General features: G+C 40.9%; 1 protein-coding gene across 2 annotated transcripts in view; it reads left to right on the forward strand.

Annotated features, from left to right (window-relative positions):
- The window catches only part of ncanb (neurocan b), a 150,150-nt gene extending 131,304 nt beyond the window's left edge, over positions 1 to 18,846 (forward strand). The window contains exons 12-16 of one of the 2 annotated variants that reach the window (XM_055053145.1): positions 1,316 to 1,474; positions 3,138 to 3,220; positions 4,321 to 4,465; positions 11,278 to 11,460; positions 12,991 to 18,846. In XM_055053145.1, the coding sequence (XP_054909120.1) occupies positions 1,316 to 1,474; positions 3,138 to 3,220; positions 4,321 to 4,465; positions 11,278 to 11,460; positions 12,991 to 13,127 (707 nt within the window). In that variant the 3' untranslated portion in view covers positions 13,128 to 18,846. Of the gene's footprint in view, positions 1 to 1,315; positions 1,475 to 3,137; positions 3,221 to 4,320; positions 4,466 to 11,277; positions 11,461 to 12,990 lie in introns of those variants that run through there. The other variant, XM_055053155.1, reaches the window with a different exon arrangement.
- The last annotated feature ends 306 nt before the right edge of the window (positions 18,847 to 19,152 follow it).

Genomic DNA, 19,152 nt, shown 5'->3' on the forward strand with positions numbered 1-19,152 from the left:
TGCTGCTTCCTCATTATGCCTTTATCTGTACAAATCCATTTTTGTTCTGAATCAGCCACAAATCTATTCACGCTTCAGTTTTTGTTAAATGTCTGTTTTCCTGTCTTGTCATACGGGCACTACACTATCTGATGATTTTCATCAGCAGAGAAATCTTTTCTCTTTCCCATATTGCTTGAAACCTGTGGCCTGCTTAATAATGTGGAACATCCTTGTGAAATAGATTTCCTTTAATGGAGCTTACCGTAAATTTCTGTAAATTTTTTCCACTGTGTTTTTTACACAAAAAATGTTTTATCTCACCCTGTGAGGCAGGCCTTGTCACAATATCACACTCCACCCCATTTGGTGAAATTATGTCATTCTTCTTCAAAGCTCTGTGCTCCAAAAAAGGTTGCAGTGAGTGTGAGATTTTCAGGCTCTTACTTTGTATTGCATCTCAAAACATCCTATAATGTAATTCTTAACTATTTTCCCTCCTTGTATCCTTCATGGTTAAATCTACATCTTCATACTAAGGGGGAACCAATAAGGTCCAACTTGAACTGCAAAAAGTAGCGGTGTTGCTTCACATTTGTTGTTGGAGAAGCTTGGGCTCTTTTTCTGGTTTTCATACCATTGGCAAAGACTTCCCATCGATTATACATAAACCCGCTCATAAGTACGCATTCAAACGGTGCAAAGCTTAAGCTGAAAGGCATGCACACATCACGTTTTACACAGCGACGCAACGCAGCCCTCACCGAGATGACAGGGGAGGGAACAGATGTAAAAGATGAAAGGAGAGAAGGAGGAAGAGATAGCTGGATGGGTGGAGGGAGAGTAAGTGCGCTGACAGGACTGTGACGGGGCTTAATTACCAAGCGAGTGCTGCACGCTGGAAGCAATTTCTAAGGATTGTTGTCATTTGAACGGATTAAAACGCCTTTCCACTGGACTAAGCTGTCTCACTGCCAGCTTGTTTCTGTGGGGGATTAAAAGTCGAGTCGAAGACAGAAAGCAGAAAAGGGACGGAGGCAGAGAGCACTGTCACAAAGGGCACTTTAAGGCAACACGGTGCAAGAGGGGGGAAAAGATTCACGAGAGAAGGAGAAACCGCGCCAACCCTGTGCGCCGCGAGACAGGAAAGAGGCTGTGTGAACGCACAAAGAAATCTGAAAAGATTAATAACCTCCCCTTTTTGTAGTCATACACTCTCCTTCTCTCTGTTTTGTTACAGTGTGGATGTTTACCAATTTCAGTAAAAAAAAGAAAAAAAGCATGCATAAATTTTAAGATGGTAATATGTGCTTCTTGTCTTCCTCCCTTCTCACAGACATCGAGGGCTGCGAGCACTCGTGGAGAAAGTTTCACGGCCACTGCTACAGGTACTTCAGCCGCAGACACACCTGGGAGGATGCTGAGAAGGACTGCAGGGAGCACAGCGGTCACCTGGCCAGCATCCACACTGCAGCAGAGCAGAATTTCATCAGAGGTGGGTGGAGGTCACAATCTACTCACAGAAAGAAAACCTATAGAAACTATACCTAGGAAGGAAATTCACCAAGCAGAGCAGTCTCTATATTTATTTGAAACTGTTGCTTATATGCTACTTCTTTTGTTTTTGCTACTGGATTCACTGAACACATTCTAATAAATAGTCACAGAGGCAGGAGATGCAGAAGCAAATCAAGAGAGAAAGTGTTTTAAAGTTTTCTTATAGATATTTTAATTTACAGAAAACTTCTAATCCTCAACAGAGGAGCAAAAACTCAAGACATATATGACTCTTGATGGCCTTTGCAATCAACCACGCAGTTTGCAAAAGAAAGCGAAACGACAGATTAACCATGGAATAAAACGATTTGATTGAAATCAAAATTATATTAGCGTAAATTGATGGCATGTAGTCTAGTCAAAGTTTATAGTTTAGCTAATTAAGGGAGAAATTGTCAAAGCAACGATAAATGGCTTTTATAATTCATTACTTGTGATTTAAAAAGTACGGTGCAAAACTGACAGATGCTGCCCTTTTGATGATGATTGTTTTTTGTTGCACAATCTGAAGGTTCTGCGGTTTTGATCCAAGAACGAATCAGACAAACGAATCACAGTTTTCCCCCCTGGATGACCTCCTTTCATGATGCCACACAATGAAGTGGTGTGTTTGAGGTGATTCTTCAAAATACATCTTCAGATGTGCCTCCAATTAACTCAGATCAGCTCATTGAAGTAACAGATGACAAAGCCATAATATGAACATCTGGGTCTCTGTATAATTGTGCAAACAAATAGTAACCTCAGCTTATGCTACACTTACTTCATTTGAAGCAAATACATATCTTTACCTCTTTGGGGGTTTTGTGGCAAGTAAATAGAGAATTACAAGTTTTCTAGTTTAGCGAGTGTTTGATTCTTATATTTCTGCTTGTCTTAGACTCACTGCGCAGTATGTTTGTTGACCACAGTCAGCAGTTTGTTTCAACATACCCGGTTCTGTGTCTCGGCGCCTCGTCTCTTCAACCCCGTCGTTTTCCCCCCCAGCAGCGCTCTACCGCCACTTGAGTTATGACATCAGGATCACCAGCAGCATGATCCTGAAATGTTCAACTCGCTGTCTGTCTCAGTGAGGCCACAGTACCATCCATCTAACGCTTCTTTTTTTTTCTTTTTTCTTTTTTAATTTCCCCCCAAAAAAAAGTGCTCAGTTGCCTTGAAAATGGGTGTCTCCACCCCTGCAATAAAGGGTTCAGAACCATTAGCAAGATTAATGGACCCAGTAACGATGTTAATCATCAACGTGATTGAAATTTTAATACGTACAGTATGTGCAGGGACTTTTGCACGCCCACACATGCAAATGAGTTTAAGCCAAAATTCCATTAGGGAAAATTCATTCATAAAAAACCCCAAAAACAAACCACTGAACAGTCGCCCTCAGACATCGCTGGTTGCTGTTATTGTCTCTCAGCTGCAGCCAATAAGGAAACTTCATTTCTCAACCTAATAAATGTTTTTGGACATTAAAATTATATGCGGTCATACATTCTTTGTGTTTTAGACAGACTTGGAGAACACCATGACATTTTGGCAAAAGTGTTGGTTAAATACAATATTTCTAACACTTGATTTATTCATTTGTCTTACATCTGACACAGGTCTGAGCCATGAGAATACCTGGATTGGGCTGAACGATCGTACAGTGGAGGATGACTTTCAGTGGACGGACAAGACAGACCTGGTGAGGAAGCAAATATTTCTAACCAGCAGAGTTTAAAATGCCAGATATGAGGGATGTGATGAGACACGAAAGAATATCTAATTTGCGCAAAAAAATATCCTGATCACTGATATACTTTAAAAAATAAATAAATAAACCTGATTATTATGTAACAAATCAATTATCAGAACAGAGTTTTCCTGTTTGGACTCCGTTCTCTTAAATGTCATTTCCTCTGCCTTTGGCATGTATCGATTTATATGATATGCACTTGGATTTATTTTTTGCTGCACTGCTGACACACACAGTCTCAACATTAAAACCAAGCCCTTTATTTGTTGACAACATGGTTGCAGAATTTGTCAGGTAACATTAATACAAAACTAAAGGTAAATATCGGAAAATTGTCCACGCCAATGCAAGCAAACACAGCAGTAAATGCAGTCAGAACTTTATAAAATCCAAATACTGTGAACAGAAACTTGAAGCTCATGAGACTGCAAACACTGTAGAGGTTTTATGAATTACAAATTCTGTAAAATTTAATTAAACATGATGTAGTATATCCAAGACACCTCAAGAAAACTGAAATGGCCCTTTAGTTCCAGCAGGAAGCTACATTATAGCAGATGCCAGCTGTGGTTTTCTCAGACTACTTGCGAATTGTTTTTACCTCATTTTGTTCACCTGCCACCATTTATCTGTTCTGCAGATAACCCAAAGTACTCCTACAAAAACTATTTTAAGGTAATGGAGGCTTTTCCAATGGTAATGTAACCAAATTTTAGCAGCAAGTCCTGCCAAATCTTTTATTCCTTTCTCACTTCAAAATAAACATCTCAAACATAGTATCTGTTTCAAAGCACTTCCCTTCATATTCAGAGCTGACAGACAGCACAAACTCACTTCAGCAGACAACTAGAAATCACTTTTACAGATGGATGACACTTTGGCAAGAAATCTAATGCTGTTTTAATGAGATTTTATTGCCTCCCATAGTGAGTAAAACTGTATAATCAAAAAAGTTCAACACGCGTTTTGTTTTGTTTTTTGTTGGGTTTTTTAACTCAGCTGTTGTCATTCTTAACTTTCTGCATGTGTACTTTTCTTTACGTCTGTAGCAATATGAAAACTGGCGGGAAAACCAGCCTGACAATTTCTTTGCCGGAGGAGAGGACTGCGTAGTAATGATCGCCCATGAGAACGGCAAATGGAACGATGTGCCTTGCAACTACAATCTGCCCTACGTCTGCAAGAAGGGAACAGGTGAGAGCCTGGGGCTGCAGCACGAAGCAGCACTCAGCAGGTTGGAAGAGAAATTCATCAAATCTAAAGAGTGAGACTGAGGAGCCTGGGCTGAGCAAGACAAATACAGTGGAAACGGTGCTGCTGCTCTGCTCAGTTTGAGACTTAAAAGTGCAATTATTAGGTATAGAAAAAGGTGAGCAAAAGTTCTTCAGAGAACTTTTTTGAATGTAAATCAGTTCAGAAGTGTTGCAGCCCCTCTGCTGTTAAACCTCAAGGATTGGTTAAAAAAAACAGAAAGAAAAAGAAAACCTTAAGATGATTATGAACATACTTTACATTACACACATCTCCCATTTGGAGGAAGAGATTTCCTCTGAGCCTCTTCAATCAGGACATGTTCAGCTCTTCAGAGTCTCCCTCACTGCGTCATCCTCTTTCATTGACATTTGGTAGCTTTCAGCACGCTGCTCATGAATTATTCTTATAAAGCTTGGTCATCACAGACAACAGAGCAAACATATTAATTAGTTTGTCCTTTTGTGAACTGCTTGTCACCTGTTGAGGTGCTGCAGCCATAAAACTGCCATGGATTTGCATACAGAACACATTTATGATCAAAGGCTAAGACACTGACATATGAGCCTTCTTCTCTTAGGGACAACTTCCACACCAGAGCTTGTTTCTGTCAGTGCGGCCAGGAAGCACTAACAAATGAAACATCGGTAAAAGATTTTTGACTTTTTGTCCAACCTGTACCAGTAAATTTCAGTCGTCAGCCAATTTCTCTGCACATAATTTTTGATCTTTAAACCAAAAATTAACTGGTTGTTTTAAAACACCAGGTTTTGTGCTAATGGAGACGAGAAACCAAAAACACAAACAGATCTACGACTAATTAAAAGTTTTGCTGAAGGTGACGCAGTGAAGAGCTATAAAGGAGAAAGCTCAGCCCTCTTTTAGACTGTCGCTATGATAATTTAACCAAATCAAGTCTGCTTCTGCAAAACACAGAGAGCGTTCCTTCTGTCGCTGACGTAACGCAGAGCCCTCCGGAGGCGGTCCTGCTCTATTTCAGAATAAGCGCAAAGCTATTTCCTTCACAAGGAAGGTGTTGCACCACCTCTGAAGCACACTGTCACAAGTCCCCAGCATCCGGCCCACCTCTGACCTCAATCAGTCAATTGAAATCAGCAGAATCTTTTCATCTTCCCGCTACTCCCCGCCGGCAGCCCCTTCTTCACTCCTGGTAACCCTGTGCACTGTCTTGTCCGATCAGTGGAGTTTGTCAGCGCCACGCTGTGAGTTCCCTGCTGGATTTCTAATTACCCCCGCTCAGGTGATCTGTTTGTTTTCTCTTCACATGAACCTATCAGACATTGATCGACAACCAGGGAGACAGTCAAGGAGCCGCCTCACGCAGCTAGCAACAATTTTTCCTCCTGTTTATCTCAGAAGAGGAAAGATACTTGATGTTATATTCTACATTTTCTACATTTTGCATTTTCGCAGAAGAGATAGCGTGTGTTAACATATTTTAGTAAAAGAATGTTATTTTTGACATTTTTATTACGACAATAATGCACCACTAATTTGCATTTTGAGGAAAATTGGAAAACAAGTCCTATTACGGATTAGGCTGTGCATTTAAATTTGGAAAGCCTGCCCGGGAAATCATTTGCCTTGAGCTCTTTCATCAAAAGAAAAAAAAGAAAAACGTGAGGAGGGGATTCACCTTCAGAGGACATGCAGTCTGAAATTATTACACTTTTGATGGATTATTGTGTGCTAAAGGTTGGAAGCTGAATTTGCATGGTGTCCTGTGTTAATGCTGTGAGCCCTCCATAGTTTTTCAGCTCCTCTTTGTTTTTTAGCCTCTTTTTTGAGACTTTTTCAAGTGTCAGGAAAAGTAAAGTGACACAGATGACAACTAGGATATGACTGCAAAGAAGCATTAAAGGTGGGAAACCAGAACATGGCTGTTTATATACATAGTAAGGCTGAGGAGCTGGTATCTCTGGTGGGGCTGCAGAGATCAGCAGCTCAGGTGGGAGAATGTTGCGCATTAAACAAACGTAACATTGGTGGAAAAGTGGCCAGAAGAAATTCACTGCTAAACAAAAGCCACTCTGTGTTGGACTCACACAAGAATCTAAGAATATCTTAAAAAGTTTGAGGGATCTGAGAACTTTACGCTAAGAGTTTTGTGTTTCTTAAGTGTTTTTCGTTCTAGTGAAAGTATCGTAGTATACTTGAAATGAAACCAAACTAACTTACAAGCAGCAAGATATAAGACATCGTATCAAGTCAGTAATTTCTTAATGGTGACGGGAAAAGTTATAAGTGAAATAATTTGCCAGTGAAACTCGTATTTTTCATCAATATTAAAGATTTATTTACCTACAATAATCTCCATTTCTTTCTAAAAAGTTACTTTGAACTTAGTTTTGTCTTACTTCAAGTGCACTAAGATATTTACACTAGATCCTAGACCAAAAATACTTTAAGGTCTCGTGTTTTTGCGTTCGTTTTTGCTCTGAGAAAGATTTATACTTTCATCTAGGGAAGAAAAGCTCAAAACACAGAGACGATAAGAGCGTTGTAGGAGAACGGCTCAGACCTACTCTGGTTTGGGGATGCTTTGTTTTTTTTTTAATTGCCTTGTATCTCTGTGTTTCAACAGCGCTCCACAATGAAACCATCATCTCTAAGTCACCTGCAACATTCACAAAGAGAAGCATTTTGCATTTTGTTCTTTGTTAACAAAAAAGTGAATCTGTCAACGTGAACTTCTCTCTCTCTCCTGGTCGAAAATGCACACACAGAGCCGCTTTACATCTCTCTCGCGTTTCCCTGTCATGATTGTTAGTGGGTGTGCAGACGCTTTGAGGCCGTAAAGGAGCGCCGAGAGGACCCTGCATCAAGCTGTCTGCAGCTCTTTGCATTCCTCTGCCTCACACTGGCAACCCCCCGCCACACAGGCATAAAGCCGCAAATAATCCCTCTGTCGCTGCTCACAGCATGAATAAACACATCCAATGTATGAAACTTTTAGAAAACATAAACAAATGTGTCTCGGTAAGCTTCATAAAGTGTACGTTCGTTTTTGTATTATTTAAATGTATGTAAAATTCCTGAACACAAGAGGAAAATATATAAAGTAGTCGACATAATACTGCAGTTTTCAGGTGTATGCCTGTGCCTCAGGTGTGCCGCTACCCTGTGAGCAACATTTTCTGTGGATTTTCTGGTGTAGATCTTTTCATTCCGACTTATAGAGTTTGACATCCAGGGCTTTATGCTGGGATGTCAGCATAAAGCCCTGACTTAAAAAGTGCTCTGTGAAATCTCTGCTTTGGTTGCTTCTTCTGGGCTTAGTGACATTTTCTTTCATCCATCTTTCAGTATATCTGACTTGTCTTGCCATCCCTGCAAAACAAAAACAGAAAGAAAAAGAAAAACTCTACGTGGCTTGTAGGCAAAGAGAAATCTACCTTTTAGCCATCCGTCCTTGTTGACTCAGTGATTTTCCTGTGTCATAAAGAGTCTGATTTTCCTCTCCCTTCTTCTTTCACAACCCATTAAACTGTAAATGTGGCATTAGGATTTCCATTTGAATTAATGATATTGCTTCGCCTTTTAGAGGGTGTTGAATCATTCACGTTGGGAAAACCGACAAAGATCTTCTGATTGCATATTCGGTTATTCCTGTGATGCACGAATAAAGTTCACAGAAGAAATCGGCGGTAGTTTGACTGTCAGACAGCATTTGAAGCGAAAGCCACATTTATTGGCACCATGCCGCATTTAACGGTAACATAATGTGAAGAGCGCCTGAAAATATATTAATCTTTTATTGCAGCAGCAAAGTCGCGCATGAACAATTTATAAAATGGATCGTTTCATTTGAGTACATTCGTTGGAGGAAAATCCCGTCTTCCAGAAAGAATTGTTTTGATCCGAATCACTTGTGGCGCCTGCTCTAATAACCCATTTGAAATGAAAGTAAAGCATTTTCATTCATACTCGTATTTATTCATTTATGGCTAATTAGTAGCCTTCTCTTTCTCTGGACTACAAATATGACGTGACTCAGGGCATCTCTCATCACCACTCATCATCAAGGTAGATGACGTATCTTGTGTTTATCTTGCCAGTGACCAGGATGTTAGGTGAGGTAAAGAAAATCTCCAGAACTCACAGTTGGTGAACTGCAGGCAGGAGTGTCATCTTGAGTTTATCAAAGCTCTAAAACAGCCATTGGTGGGTGATATTTTCACAGGAAAGAGAGTTGATACTCATACCGCCATCACATGTTAACACATGTAGATTCTTCAGCTTCACTGATACTGGTTAGATGAGTGGGTGGTTGATCGACCAGCAATGTATCTCGTGAAAAATTATGCGGACCCGCAGGAACCCTGTTATGCATGGCATCATTAACTTTTTACACAGTGGGACATTTTTTTATGAAAAAATCTGGTGAACTCCCCCCCAAAAAAAACAAAAAATGCGTATGAATACCTATTAGCCTACCTATGTACTACGATAGGTTAATGATTCAAAAGTATAAACAACCCAATGCAAAAGTGGATTAACAAGTCTGAACAAAAGTTATTAGAGAAAACTGAATGCTGTGCTATGGAAGAGTGGTCGTTGTCCAGAGTATTAACAGTTTCCAAAAGTTTTGATGACGCACAAAAATATTAAAAATTAGTTCTTAGCGTCTGATTTTTCTCACTTGTTGAATAAATGCAGTCGCTTTAACAATACTTTTTAGTGCAGTGTTTTTTCATATTGATTTTCTCAATGAATGCTTTTAATCATTTTTCTGTTAGTGATGGTCAGCACTTTGTTTCCGGTGCAGCTGGTGTTACAGTGCTACGTAAAGTTGTTGATGATGATGATTTTTAGTGCAATTCTGCCTAAAAAGACATGCAGTTCAGCATTAATATGAAATAAAACTGTACCATTGTGATTAGTCCAGAGCTGATCGTGAATGTCCATCACTAATATTTAGTTAAGATCTAACTGTGAGCTGTGTTTACATGAGCTTTTCAAGTGTAGACTAGATGCATGTAACAGAGATTATTCCACATTAAATGTAAAGCAGGTGACAGCTGAGTGTCAGCTCTGTGACTCCTAACCAGACAGTCTCAGACCATCCAGCGTTACTGCAGGAGACTGTTGGACTGCTTCCCTGTGGCTTTCCCATCCTGTCAGTCTCTGCACAGCGTGTCAGTCCTATTTCCTGCTGCTTCTGTAAACATTTTCCTTATCCTCGCTCCTCTCCTCATATGTCGAAATTGCATTTTTACCTTGACAGGCACCCACTCAACACTCAGTCTTACACTGACTTTGCTGTCCTGCAGAAACGAAATCCAGATTATGATGTTTTCGATGCGGTAATGCTCTAAGAAAACTGTAAGTCAAAGTCTGAATGTGTGTCTGTATGCGTCCTGAAATGTGGGATTTTAAATGTGGATGATGAACCCACATCATCCTTGTAATTTAAAGACTACTTGTGTAATGAAGACGCCGGTAGAACCAAACTAAAGAAGAAAATCTAGGTAGAGGAAGTAAGACCTCCTATTTTTTGATTTTGTTTTTACCAAAGAAGTGACATCTAAGTTTTGAATTGTGTTCTGTGAAGTCAACAATCACAGTTAGTTAAGCGTCTAAAAAAAACAAACTTCAAAAACATTTCATCTTTTTCTCATGTCTATCTTACTTTGTGTTGTCTTAAGGATTAAAATAATATTAATAAAGCCTGCAGATTACGTTGTTGAAATTAACCACTAAGGGAGATGGAGCAACACCATATGAGTTTAATCAATTACCCAGTCAGCCTAATCTCTGATTGGCAAGTGAAATGCTGAAAAATCTGTTTCCACCAATTACGCTCATCTATTAATGCATCAACCTGCATAATTTACTTCGACATAATCTCTTTGAGTTTAATTTAAAAAAAATTGTTTTAAATATGTGAGGCACATATGCATGTTAGCATAATCTTTCCATTTCTTCATTATTAGTTTATTTCTTTATTGCTTTGTCATAAAACTGGGAGCACATTGTTTTTAATTATTATTTTATATCTTAAAGGTATTCAAACTTGTTCTCTTGTTGTTTTTCTACTGCTCTAAATGAGAGAGAGCGCTCACTCATCAAAACTGGAATGGGTGTTTAAAGCATTACAGCTGCTGCACGTCAACAGCATCTAAACAATGTTTGGTATTAAGTTATTCAGCTTATTGATTTTAGCTGTTAAACTTATACGGTCGTTCTAGTTTTAGCACTAGATGGTACTGCTTACATAAATATCTAACTGGGCTAAAAGGACATTTTCCAATAAATGACAATCAAAAGTTTAACAATTTTAACACACCAGTAATTTTACTATTACTAGATTCTAGCCAATAACATTGGAGGGTAGCAAGGTAAAAGTTAGCTTTTGCAATATGATTTATCTGTATAATTTTTTTTTTGCTATAATACCTGTTTTAGTTTATAGTTATTAGGGTTTTTTTTTTCTTTCTCAAATGTGTTTGTGGAGTGACTTTCACTTCTCCTAATCCTTCTGAGCTTTAAATGCTGTGAAAAAAGAATCCATGTTTATATGTTGTTGAGCATTGGCTGAGCTGTGATTGTGCTTAAGGTCTTTTGAAGGCATCAGTGAGCATGTTCCTAATCCTGGCATAAATCAGCTGCTTCGTTCAAGCCCGGCTCTGTGTTTCTGAAACTGATCAATCCGGGATCCAGCTTTTTTCTTTTTTCGTCCGGGCTTCCCCTGCTCTGAACTTGTCCTCTTTGTGGCCCTTGTGTCTCTCCAGTGCTTTGCGGGGCCCCTCCCAGCGTGGACAATGCCTTTCTAATTGGTCGGAAGCGTTCCCACTACGACATCCACTCCATAGTGCGCTACCAGTGCGGTGATGGCTTCCTGCAGCGCCACGTTCCTACTGCTAAGTGTCGTGCCAACGGCAAGTGGGACCGACCCAAAATCGTCTGTATAAAATGTGAGTTTTACACAGCAAGGTTCTCACAAACATTACTTAAAGATGTACTTTGGTTTGTTTTATTTTTAGCAAGTTCCCCGCCACGGGTCCCGAACATCGAACCTACATTAGCAGCCCTGAGGCTCGGCTGTCACTGTGAGCGCTGTGGCTCGCCAGCCCTGCTCTCATTATTAATAATTGCAAGCAAAAACATTACCGTGGCTGTGGCCTGAATTAATTCCCCTGGGTTTTCTCAGAAGTGATTGGGTATCCTTTGAAGTGCATTATGCTCAAGGTTGATTTTATTTTTTTCCTTTACAACAGGTTCAGACTCAATGCAATAGAATAGAATGAATGTGTGCTGGAAAGGGAACATGTTCAGCCTTTTTTCACTGTGTATTTTGCATGTTCACGATGCAAAACACGAGAATAGTCAGGACTCGCTCACCCGTCTTAAACCCTTTCACGTTCTATTATAATCACTGTGTTCAATGTATGCTCATGGGATTTCATGTGACGCACTATAACACAGTAACATCACGGTGAAAAAAGATTTTAGAAATACATGTTTGGTTTTTTTAACAAATAAATTCTCTGGAGTTATCTTTAGCCCACCTGAGTCGATACTTTGCAAGGGACTATAAAATGTCAGATTTCATACCTCATCCTTTTCGGGGTGTTCTGTCAGTCTTCTGGAGCCGGCACATCCTGCATCTTATATTTCTTCCCCTGGCCCAACACCTCAGTCAAATAATGGATCATTTGCAGGCCTGCAACCAGGAAGAGAACGAAACCAAGCAGGACTCCGGCCCTGGATGGCTGACTCTGGACACCCCTGATGTCACACACCTTCCCCATGTTTAGCGTTTACAGAGTTAATTGTGCTCTGATCAGATTTGACTCTCAGATTACACAGGAAGCAGAACGTCTTTCCTCTTCAAGAAGACATATAAGGAGCAACTTGAATATTCTACAAGCGAAGGCTCGCGTTTCACGTTGCTCTGCTCAGAGAGTGACAGTAATGATGAAATACTGAAATAATGTAGCTTCTGTTCAAACTGATAAAGACGCCATTGCTTCCTCTGACTCCTAATCTGCGGAAGCGGGCTGTTTTGACGCGCCGCAAGATAAAAACATTTGTAAGCGTTCATCGCAGATGACATGTCGGACCGATACGATTTGGCACCACACCCCGGGACGAGCTCTCACAGAGGATGGGAGTGGGTGGCTATCTAGGCACGCCCTTACTAAAGGCACCCGGTCCATACAATGTGAGATGAAACAGATAACCCCTCAGTGTTTCAGACACTCTGCACGGAGAATGGGACATTCTGACCTTGCTGCTTTTTGATCCCCTCTCCTTTGTGTCCTTCCTGGTTCCACCTGCCTTCGACAATCCACCTGAAAGCCTGTGATGTTCCCCATGGGATGCGTGTCTGTCTTCCAGGTTTTTCTTTTTCTTAACTTTAGAACTCTACTTTAATAAATCACACTGTTTCTCTCTCTCTCTTTCTCTCTCTCTTTCTCTCTCTCTCTCTCTCGTTTCGCCAGCTCGGCGGGCCCATCGTTACCGACGCCACCACCACAAGGCGAGGAGGGAGCGCAGGAAGCACAAGCGGCATGGCCACAGAGAGGGGGGACGCCATGGAGGGGAGCTCAACCAAGGCCACAAACACACCCTCTTCTGAACCAAAAAACACAAGATTGGCACCCTCTTTTTTTTCTTCTTCTTCTCTGCTGCAACCTGCAGCTTGCCTGTCTCCCCGTTGTCCTCATTTCCCCAAATACCACTTCAAACTCTCAGCCCATGAACTCCCCGCTCCCTTTTCTGTTCTGCCCTTACTCCCCCACTCACCTCCTCATCCCCTGGTGCACAGAGGCAACCTGCTTATTAGTCCCCTCTGAGGCCTGCCTAAATGCTGCCAGGTGTTGCCAGGACTCTAACATCCACATTGACATCCCTTCTTCTTCCTTTTCTTTGTTTTATTTTTGGGCTCCAGCTCTTTTGTCTGTCCTCCTCTCTCACACATGATCCAGTTACTCTCCCTTTGAGCTCAGCCCTTGGCCTGTTTTTTGTTTGTTTGTTTGTTTGTTTTTTGAGAACGAAAAGAAAAAAAAAACATTTTTAGTTTGAGTATGGACTTTCTTTGGCGAGAAGTGGTTTTAGTATGAACTGTAAATAGGGGTGACATCACTGAAAATGCCGTATCAAAGTCAGTCGAGTCAATGGGAGACGTCGTGATATTGACTTGAGCCTTTTGTCTATCGAACAGTTATTTTTTACAAATGCTCTGTGTTTATCTCCTGATCCTGCTGCTTTTCGGTTTGCCTCTTTGTAAGACACTGGTGCGGACTCGCAGCGCCGCCGCCGCCGCTGCGTCGTTCTGTTACAGATTTTGCTGATTTTTCAACCAGAGGCGGTTGTTAATTGAGTTATTTGATTGTTAGCGTTGTATTTTTCTTGTCAGTGTGAGACAGTTGCTTTAGATCAGATGATGAAAGCCCAGAGGAAAAATGGATAGTGGCTCCGGTTTCTGGCTCATCTAAATAAATCATCTGAGCCATCTCGAATGGTTGAAGGTGTGCCAACACTTCCTCTCTTCTCCCCACCCACTCCCCCACCCACTTTGATATCGATTGTCTCAACTCAGCTCAAAACGTCCACATTTGTTTCCTGTTGTCAACGGTGAGGGTCATAAGATTTAGACAGACACAGAAATCATAATCAAGTCACGATGATTTCATCTGCTGAACTTAAACATTTAAGTGAGTAGAAGCACCGAGTACCAGTGAAAAGTTTTCAAACATCAGTCGTGCCAGGAATATCGTTGTAATATGGATTTAGTATGAAAATATGATAGCGCAATTAGTTGCACAATTTTAAATGTCCAGTGGATTTTCTCAAACTCATCCGTCTATTCATGCGTTTGTCTTGTCCAGATCACCTAAACGAGCTTCGGCGATTCAACAGTCACTCTCAGACGTCGGAAAATCAGTTTGGATGTTCAGAGAAAATGATGAACCATCTCATGTTCAAGCTTTCCAAAATGAAACCCTGCAGATGTTGTTGAGATGGAAGTCAATATTTCTTTTAAAGGACTTGGCTAAACAGATTCTTCATTATCCAGTGGGTTTGGTTGCTGCAAAGTTAAGCAGAAACACTGTGACACTTTTTAATTATCGGTTTATTTATCACAAGTTACACAACTGGCTCAGCGTTCTACTCTACATGATCACATTTTACTTTTGACAGTCAGCCCTATTGTACAAATAAATGTATAAATAGATGCCTACCTCCAAATTACTTTAAGCTTGCTTAAGTCACAAGTTAGCTCAAACTTGGAAAAGTATTTTTTTAACAGAATAGTGATGAAGCACATTTCCATTTCTATGGATTCAGTAAAATCTATAATGAATTCACACCTGTGCATCCAGTTCTAGTTTCAGAAAACCCTTGAATTGCTTTTATCAGTCTACACGGGAAAAAGTGTGTTGAGTTCAAATAATGCAAAAATTTTAAATGCATTCATCTTGATGTTGAGTCTATATAATATGAAATGTAGACTGACGGTAACACACACAATCAAATCTAAATGAAAAAAGTACTTTATACCTCCACTGTACAGGAAATGTTTGTGCTATTATTTTTTTTCATAAAAAGGAAACAGATGATTTACCCAATCAGCTGTTTTTGATATAACTAACTTATCAGACAGATTTTCCTGAGAACTTTGTGTAAGAAACCTTCTCATGTTTCATCAGAGTAAATGCATCCAATCCCCATTTGTTTTTTTTTTTTTTTTTTTTTTTGTTTTTTTTCTTCTCTTTCATTATAATCACTCTTCAAACACATTGCGATGATAGAACCTCTTTTTAAGGCTTACAGATGAGGTGGATTTCTGGATCGCCAGTAAAATTCACTGCAGTCCTGTTTCTTGTGTTGTGCACTTAATGTTCCTCTCGCAACTAAAATAACAAAAAAGTGACAATAGGTCCCACATGATCTTATCAGATAAGTTAGACATCACATTAGATTGCTTAATAATACTTGTTTTCATCGACTGTCAGTAAAATTATTCCCCCACTCAACAGTCGATTGAGTTGACCAGACAGACTGACCGATGTGAAGCCATTTGTCAGAGCTGTACTGACTGACTGGGGTCGAACATCATCACAGGGAATAAGAAGCTGTATCGTTGAACTCGCCGTTCGTGTGTTTTCACGATACGAAAGAGTGATGGCGGCTGAGGCCGTCGTTGGCGATGGAGAGGCGCAGTGAGGTTAAGTCTTGCTGTTTCTGGGTCAGACAGAAACTCCCACCTGGAGATGTCCTTGCCACGTGGTTGTGCTCTAAACAGGAGATTGAGGGGGACTGGAAAAAAAAACAAAACAAAGAAGAACGCTTTGCTCTGTCTTCTCTCAGCTTCACTGTCCAGATAAATCGCTGCTCTTCTTTTTAAAGCCAACCCTAGAGGTTTGTGCATGTGGGATTATGACCCTCATTCCGGCATGTCTGGCTTTGATGTTTCTTCATCTTTTGCTGGATCTTTTTTCTTACTCCTTTAGCACCTTTGTGCTTTTGAAGGATTCATCCGTCTTTGCCGATCCACTTTCCTCTTTTTTTCTCTCTCTTTTACAAGTTTATTTTTAACAGAGCGTTAATGTTTTCAGTACTGTAGCTTCTACCTGAGGTTGTGTGAATCAGAATTTTGTGCCTGATTTTTTTATTTTTTTAGTGGTTTTTGTAAAACTTGTACTTACAGATGCTGACCTAAGCTGATTTAAGGTTTTTTGTACAGAGAGAAGAGGAAGACATGCAGTAAATGGTGAAACTAACCTGCACTGATCACCGTAGCCTCAGCATATGGTGCCTGTGCTCTACCACTAGGCCATATAGTGCTTTGTTTTTTGTATCTTTATATTAGCAAAAAGGGCAGTTAGCATGGCTATCATTGCAAAAATATACCTGTGTCTGAAGGTATATTTGTAGTATAACTTTGTCAATCTACAGAGACAGGAGTGGAAAGCTCAAAAGGTTGAAAACAGCTTACCTACCTTCTGCTGAATGTCTTGCTCTCGCTCGCTTTCTTGCAGCCTGGACTTACCACAGACTTGTCTCAACGTGTCTTTAAAAAACATATATCCTAAACAGCTTCTTACATTTCTGAGCAACACGTTAAAAAACCTAAAATTAGCTTTCGGTTTCAAAACTCTTGTTCACCGGTCGGTCCCAGTCGGCCACCGAATGATTTCGCTACATGTTACATGCTATAAGGCGAAATCTGCTATTTGCAGATGATATCTTTGCCTTGGTTTGTCTCCTCTCACCTTGACTAGGACAACAGCAGTCGTCTTACACCTTTGTATCAGTTCAATTAATCTCCTGCATGCCTAATTAACAAGCTGCATTATCAGCCCAACCACAGAGCTGCCATGACAGGGGAAGGGTAATGCTGATGGACAGTCAGAGGAGGGTACATGGCGGCTGTCACAGCCATCAAACCCCTGTCGCTCTGCAGATGTCAGGCTGCTTTCTCTTCCCTCCCTCCCGTTGCTCCGGTAAAATAGATTGACCATGGGTGGGTGAATAAAAGGGCAGACAGAAGACCCTCTCACTGCAGACTTGATGCTGAGAGACAGGGTAATTACAGCTGGGCAAAGGTTCGGCCGCGTGACGAGACCTAAAAAATAATGTGATAAAGTTGCAAGAAACTGAGTTGAGCTTTGAGCCTAAAAATCCACAAGCCAAGCACGTTGAAGAAACCAAAACCGACGTGACTAAAGCGGATCTTTTTATAACACAAAAACAGACCGTGCTGTCCTCACGCAGAGATGTCCTCCTTTGAATCCAGCCATCAACGTTTCTCACAGGAATACTAAACAAAAAAGTTTCACCTCAAACGCGTTAAATGAGCTCAAATACGCACACACACTCACACACACACACCAGTTCCTCCTCTGACTTCAAACACAGTGTTTGGTTCCTTTCAAAATCCTTCTTTTAATCTTCCTCACTCCCACTCGGCTCGCCTTTCCTCTCTGGGTGCTACAGTCGGAGGCCTGAGGGCAGACAAACACACAGCCACAAAGCCTGATCATTGCAAATCATAATCATAACATTGAGCTTGTTAGGATGTTTCGGCCAGCTGTCTCTCAGGTTAGAGGCTGCAGCGACTCCTTTGGGGAGCCAGTGAGTCTGTTTCTGCTCGCTGAGCCGAAGAGAGGTGTGAAATGTGGCTCAATATGGTGGGATTTTAACGAAAGGTCCATCTGAATAAATCAAGCAAAGATGCAGCGGGTCAGTCGAAGGTATGGGCTCACACTCCACCTTGTCTGTTTGTCAAGAAGCAGCTTGAAGGAGGCGCATGCAATAAAACGAGAGTCGGTAATGACAGCAAGATAACAACGATGCAGTGGCTGCCGTCCTTCTTCAGTTGCACACAGACAGACTATTGATTTCATGATTAGGCAGTCTGTCTTGTGCTCTTATTAAGTCCGTCAATGGCATCGACGGCGCAATCGCATCGACTGGCTGCTGAGTGTTTTCTAAATGACAGGAAAACAGACACAGTTCTCCTCTGCGCGTTCATTCTTTTCACAGGTTTTTGTTTTCGCTCCAAACTCTCTTTCACTCTTATTTCATTCCCCGGCCTCTCCCCTAGTGGTGTCCATACAGCATTACACCGCGGAAACTGAGTTGAGACGATTTATCATTGTCAGGAAAGCGGGACGGATGGATGAAAGGAAACGTGTTCCTGCAGCTGAGTGAGAATGACTGAGACAAACGCAGTGCAGGAGCCGGTGACGGATGTTTCCCTCTCTTTCCTCCGTTACATATCTCCTCACGCGTTACTCTCCTCCTTTCCTTACAATCCATTTATACTCTGGGTGTGTTTGTTTGTTGCTTAGCCTCTCTGGGCCACATTCACACAGCCGGTGAAAGCTCCCTCGAATCCCAGCTGCACCTGATTTTTTTTTCTCTTTCTCGCACATATCCACAAACATCCACACACACACACACACACACACGCACACACACACACACACACATACACACACACACACTGCTGCTGCTGTTGTGAAACTGCTGCAATAGATACACAGAGGCCCTTTGGTCAATACTGGCACTGCAGGAGGGCCTGAGGAAAAGCTGGGCATTTACAATACAGACGAACTTCATTGTTGGCTCTGTTCCCTGCGCAGCGTCTCAGCCTGCAGGTTTCTGCGGTGAACACAAAATGCAATATATAAAAGACTGAAGCTGACGTTGCATATGGCTGTGTGAATGTGGCTCAACAGTATTTATTGATATTTATCAGTGTATGTTCTTAATTCTAGTACTGTTATTGTATTATATTCTTTACAAGACAAATGATCATTAAAGGAAACCCTTGTTTGGATCCATCACCTGTTTGCCTGGACTCATTGTTTGATTTTGTGAAGTTATTTCAAAGCTGTTATGTGACCAAACCACTTGCTATACAACACAGAAAAACAAGAAAGAATAAAATATTAATATTATAAATAAGTCAAATCCCTCTCCTTTTGCCAGAGCAGAGTTTTATACTAAAGAACTGCAATCGATGCAACTTCCATTTTTTAACTGGGAACTTTTTGGTTTTTTAATTGTTCTTTGGTTGCACAATTACACGGTAAATTTCCTGTAGGGCGCTTTATCCAGTCTAGGGACTTCTAAAGCGCTTTGCACCATAT

Source organism: Poeciliopsis prolifica, unplaced genomic scaffold (genome assembly GCF_027474105.1).
Source record: "Poeciliopsis prolifica strain line A6 unplaced genomic scaffold, Auburn_PproV2 SCAFFOLD002, whole genome shotgun sequence".
In the NCBI taxonomy this organism is placed as follows: Eukaryota; Metazoa; Chordata; class Actinopteri; order Cyprinodontiformes; family Poeciliidae; genus Poeciliopsis; species Poeciliopsis prolifica.